The sequence below is a fragment of the Oratosquilla oratoria genome, chromosome 13, assembly GCF_046742065.1.
Source record: "Oratosquilla oratoria isolate Oo_2021 chromosome 13, ASM4674206v1, whole genome shotgun sequence".
Classification (NCBI taxonomy): Eukaryota; Metazoa; Arthropoda; class Malacostraca; order Stomatopoda; family Squillidae; genus Oratosquilla; species Oratosquilla oratoria.
The window spans coordinates 65,367,134-65,373,614 of NC_134789.1; the positions used below are offsets into that span (position 1 = coordinate 65,367,134).

At 36.9% G+C, this 6,481-nt stretch overlaps 1 protein-coding gene across 1 annotated transcript in view; it reads left to right on the forward strand.

Moving 5' to 3' along the window:
* Window positions 1-4,524, forward strand: part of LOC143032275 (neural cell adhesion molecule 2-like) — a 56,395-nt gene extending 51,871 nt beyond the window's left edge. The window contains exon 4 of the mRNA XM_076196748.1: window positions 2,463-4,524. Coding sequence (XP_076052863.1) covers window positions 2,463-2,569 — 107 coding nt within the window. The 3' untranslated portion in view covers window positions 2,570-4,524. The remainder of the gene's footprint in view (window positions 1-2,462) is intronic.
* Window positions 4,525-6,481: the final 1,957 nt, after the last annotated feature.

Consider the following 6,481-nt stretch of genomic DNA (forward strand, 5'->3'; position numbering starts at 1 on the left):
ATGATATAATTCATATCCAACACTATTTGGTGGTATTGGACCCCATAATTTTGTCTCGACAATTCCCATTGTATCTGGTTTTTCTTCTGATAGGTATTCATTTAGATTACTTAGGCCTGAGATCAATCTGTGTATGTTATTATACGCCACTTTTATTTTTTCCCTCTTCATCTAGTTCTCTGTTCCTTTCGTTTCTTTGTATTGAATATACAATTTTCTCAGCCTCATGTCTAACACTCTCCAATGGAACTTTTTGTCGTTCTCCGTCTCTCTCCCTCTCTCTCTCTCTCTCTCTCTCTCTCTCTCTCTCTCTCTCTCTCTCTCTCTCTCTTTATAGTTTTACTTTGTAGTGTCCTCTCTCCTCTTTCCTCATCATTCACTTTTCTTTTTATCCATATACGTTTATAGTGTTCACTCTTCTACTTTTCCTTCTTTTACTAAAACATTTTTCGCTATCATTTGCGACCTTAATTTGATCTTTAGTTGTAACTTTTTTTCTTTTATATATTATCTCATTCTATGCACTTCTTCCATTTCCTTTTCTATTTATTGCTCTTTGTTTTATAATACTTTCAGAATATTTCTTGCTATTTCTTTCTCTTCTTATCCGGAATACTTAACTAGGTTATGTTTTTCTTTTAGAATCTAAAGGAAAAACATAGCCTAGTTAGGTCTAAAGTTTAGACCATATACTTTTATACACATTTTTTATCAACTCTATCTCTAATCCAATTTCATTTTGCATTGGTTACTCGAAAGACTATGTTCTTGGCATTCTCCTGTATATGATGTTATAAATTTTCTTTAAAAGCTATATTTTCGCTTTCTTTGTCTTTTTTCTATTCTTTCTTGATATTCTGCAAATCCTTCCCTCCTATATTTACTCCAGTTTGCTCAAACATTACTTTTATGTGTTCATTCACTCTTTTTTTTTCAAGATCGTACTATTAGTGGTAGCTTTGTTTGTCATCCTCTCATTTTCACTTTTTACCCCAATTAGTTCTTTTCTTGATTCACTTACCTCATTATTCATTTAAGCATTTTTTCTTTAAATCACTCACTTCCTTGCTTATTTCAAGATACTCTTTCTTTTGCTTCATAATACCTTTCTTTAGTTCCAAAATCACTTGATTCCATGTGCTCTTTCTAAATCTATTTTCCTTTTCTATGTCTATAACTCTTCTCAGGTTTCTTTTATTGTACCTACCAAATCCAGAGAAAGTTTCTTCTTCACTACGCTCTAGGAATCTTTTCGGGGTTCCCACGTTCATGCTTACACTACGTCTCGTTCTCACTTCGCTTGAGGTCTCTGTGCTCATATTTACGTTTGGTTTCACTTCATCGCTATTTTCTGATATTTTTTCATTCCCTTCCATTTTTCCTCGATACTTACTATTTCTACTGTATTAAACCATCATGAGCATCTACAAATGTTACCCTTCCCGATTAACACAACCTAGGTGTCCTGCTCTCCTTGTAGTGCCAAAAAGTCCCGTTACCCCAACGTAACTTTTGGGAGTTCCAACCAATACATGTTTACAGTTCGGTGGTTGATACGTGTGTGTGTGTGTGTATGTGTGTGTGTGTGTGTGTGTGTGTGTGTGTGTGTGTGTGTGTGTGTGTGTGTGTGTGTGTGTGTGTGTGTGTGTGTGTGTGTGTGTGTGTGTGTGTGTGTGTTTGTGTGTGTGTGTTTGCTTATACACGTGTTTGTATGTGTATTTCTGTGTGAATGTGTCTGTCTGTTTGCCGGTCTGTCTTTACGTCTGCCTATATGTCTGTGTCTGTGTCCGCTGGTATGTTTAGTCATATTTTCATACATTAGAGGCTCAGAATTCACTCGTATAATACAATTTGTTTTTGCTTCCCAGATACTCTGCAATGCGTGCAAAAAAAAATGAAATTCTATTTCCTTGTCTAAGATGATAACATGATAACAGAATCTTTGTGTACACACCACACATCTTTCCATCTGCTCTTGCAACCTAATTCTCTCGTTCTTGCATTGCAGCACTCAAGTCTTCGATATTTTGTTTGTCTTCTGCATTACAACTACTGCTAGCTTACTTGATATTCTGTTCTTGTCCTCGTTAATCATGAAAATATTATTCAAAATCATACACACAAAATTGCATATATGTATGTATATATATACATATATATAAACATACAAACATACACACACACACATATACACAAACACACACACACACACACGCACGCACGCACACACACACACACACACACACACACACACACACACACACACACGCACGCACGCACACACACACACACACACACACACACACACACACACACACACACATTACCAGTGTCTGCGTTTTTTTAATCGTTATCTCCACAGTCTTTGTTTAAAATGGTCATTTATGAATGCATATTTTTTTCTTTCTTCTTCCCAAATTTATCTACATGCAACTCACGCTGTCTATCCTTTTCCTCTTCAGGTGACAAAACAGCAGCAGTGCAGCGAATAGACTCTGGTACATCGCCCTCCGCTCTCCCATCGCCTGCTCTGCTCACGGCTCTTGCACTTGCCCTCACCCTTAGATGAAGACCATCCGGAGACCAGCACTCGGCCTACCGGACGGACCGCCGCCAGCCCATTCAGTCGCACAGAGAATGAGACCAGAGGGGAACAGCCAGCATGCCAGCCAGCAAACAGCCAAAAAGACATCAAACAACTCAACACACAAAACAATAAATCGACAAACAACCCAATTATTCTTCCAAGCTATCTAGTAATTGATATTTTCATCAAAGGGCCTGCCCTTCTAAAGTACTCTTTGGGCATGTCTTCAGTATTCAACTTCACGAAATCAACCACCCAAATATCTTTGCCTTAATAATTTAGCCTTTTTTTTTTATTAACTTAGGCCTCTTTAAATCAGCTCTGAATGAACACAAAGACTCGACCAAAAACACGTTGCTGAAACAAGACTCCCCTTCGATCTCTCTCAGGGACTGAATGGAGGAAAATTATAAAGCGGAACAAATAGAAGGAAGTACAGGAGAAGGAACGTGTGGTAACGATAAAGGAGGGCAATGGACTTCTGGCCAAAAAGAAGAAAAATAAATAATAGAACACAGGAGGAAAATAAAGTCAAAAGAGGTACTCAACCTTCTAAAGCCAAGAATGACAGGTTCCTTGTTTATAAACCTAGCAACTCCTGTACACAAAAGCCCACACGCCCCGAAGTCTTGAGTGCTTGTCAAGTCGAATACAAAGATTGGCACAACTCCCAAAGCTAAAGACAACGGTTCCTGGAGCTTTCAAGATTACTCATAAAGCCTGAGTCTTGGGAGAAAGGAAGAGAAGACATTCTCAAACTCCTGATGCCAAATAAGATGTGTCATGAAGAACACATCTTCCAAAGCTGCGTGGTCTGGTTGAAATAAAGAAGAGCTGTCGAACTCGCGAGACCTATAAGTAAGGTTGCTTGGACTATAAAGACCATAGCTCCTTAACTTGTTGGTCTAGGTCTCAGAGAGATTCCACTAGTTTTGGTCAGAGAAACTCTTTGGGTGTTTACTATCAACCCGACGTTTAATTTCTCGCTCACAAGAGATGCCAAAAAACAAGCGTGCGCGTAAGGTGTCTTTGAGCGCGGCCAAAGAGGTAGAGTTGCTGGTAAGAAGGGACGACTGGAAGGAGGACTCTGGGAATGACGTCCAGATGATCCGAAAAGAGGTCAAGCCGGTCATTAAAGAATCTTTACCCGCCCGGTGTCGGACATGGAAAAATGTGTAAAAACAATAACAACAACTAAAAACACAAAGGAGTATGCCTATCTCCTTGGAAAAATCATACAGAAGCGAAATAACAGCGAAAAGAGAACAGTGAACTGCAAGGGTGCTTATAACTCAAAACGAGCGATTTTGTACAATTCGAGCCTTAATGAGCATGGACATTGAAAAACAAATTGCTCATTGGGATACACGCACCGTTAAGGCTGACACACATGCGCTGTGATGATAATGGCTGAACAAGAGTGGTTGCGACCTCACGTCAGTAGGGCAAGGTCAAGTGATTAAAAGTAAGGTCAACTGGGCTAATATAGGGCAAAGTGAAGAAACCTGAATTATTTGAGTTAGTAACTTAAGTGTTCGGACGAATTGTTCTGTGACTTAATATGGTGTACAGTAATGAGTAATGTGATTACGTTCATATACGTCATGTGATTCAAAGATGCAGAAAATTTGCTTCGCGAAATATAAAACTTGCACTATTTAAGACACTGAAAATAAGTTTCGCGAAAAAAAAAATCTCGTATCATATAAGACTCAAAAGATAAATCCCACAGAAAAGGAAAAGAAACAAATATGGCTCGTTCTTGCAAGGGACAAATTTACGAACTGCGAAAACACATGATACTGGTGCCACGGTTGGCTAAGCGCTCAGACACCGTACGACTGACAAATTTATATGCTCCTGCCAAGTCACGTGACTTGGGTAAAACGATGCAGAAACTAAAAAAAAAAAAAAAAAAAAAAAAAAAAAATTGAAAATAGAAATAATTCTGGACCTGGGAACTAGGATCCGGGAGCGCTAAACAAGACACACCAAATAGGTGGAAAGTGTCGCAATAAAAGACCAAAATAAACAGAAAAGCGGCCCAAGTGTCTGAAACTGGCGAAAGTGATTAGACTACTCTTGCAGACTTTGAAGTCAATGAAATCAAGGGTGTGTTTAGCAGAAGAGTTAATATTAAAGAATCTGTATTTCTAAAGTTTGGTGTAAATGAATAATAGTTCAGATTAGATATGAGAAGAAACAGTGCAAAAAGTTCATGAATACTTGTATATGTATATGTATATGTATATGTATATGTAATATGTATATGTATATGTATATGTATATGTATATGTATATGTATATGTATATGTATATGTATATGTATATGTATATGTATATGTATATGTATGTGCATATGTATATATATATATGTATATGTATATGTATATGTATATGTATATGTATATGTATATGTATATGTATATGTATATGTATATGTATATGTATATGTATATGTATATGTATATGTGTATATACTTACGCATTTATATATATATACATATATATATACATACATATATATACATATATATGTATATATGTGTATATACTTACGTATTTATATGTATATATATATTTATATACATATATATATATATATAAATGCATACAAAAACACGAAACAGCCTAAGTATAATTCTGAATCTGAAAATCAAGTCAAAATCTGAAGTTCCTGCTATAGTTATTATTTGAAATACTTTTTTCTTTTTTCTTTTCTTTTTTATTTTATTTTATTTTATTTTGTCTTATTCTCAGTGCTGCAGTTAAAGCTAAAAAAATAAAAATCTGCACTACAACGTGGGATGAGGGAAAGAATAGGAATTCGACTAGAGTTGGTGGAAAGACGATAAAGGCCTCAAAAGTTGGGGACAATTATAAGTTTGCCTGGAGAACTCCAAACTTCTGAGTTTCAACACCATAATAGAATTAAAAGAGGGAAGGATTAAAAGATAAAAATATCTTAATACATAACTCTTAATACCTTTATCTATTACTCAAAATAAACAAAAAATCTACGATGTAAGTGTACATCTCTTTTATTGAGAGGATACTCTTTAATTAATTTTTACCATGGAGAATTATTGGTACTTTTTCAAACGGGAATACTTAATATGAATAAATGTAGAACCTCATAAGGTAGTAGGAGAAAATATGGTAAAAATTTTCTTTGAATAAAAAAAAAAATACCAAATGTATGAAAACATAACCAATGTACAATCTATAACATAATAATGATACCTAAATTCGTTAGAATTTTCGAATAACTTAAAACACGCTGATAGATTGAATTCATTGGAGCGCGAGGCAGATCAGCTGTTTCTTTCCCAGTCAGTCAAGCGTGATAACATCCACCGAACAAAAAACACACGTGACAGGCACGATGCCACGGTGTCTGATACATGCTATAAAACAGATCCTGCTGTTCCGTATACGCTGTGGTTAGCCAAGGAAACCAACCTCTCTGCATTTGCGCCTGTGACGTGTCCAGGAGTTCATCGAGATGAGTTCTTGGCAAGGAAAGAGAGATAGAAACAACATTCTGAGGGAAAATGCAGGAAATTAAACCATTTAGTGTAACACACACACACACACACACACACACACACACACACACACACACACACACACACACACACACACACACACACACACACACACACACACACACACACACACACACACACACACACACACACACACACACACACACACACACACACACACACACACACACACACACACACACACACACACACACACACACACACACACACACACACACACACACACACACACACACACACACACACACACACACACACACACACACACACACACACACACACACACACACACACACACACACACACACACACGTGTACGTTCCCC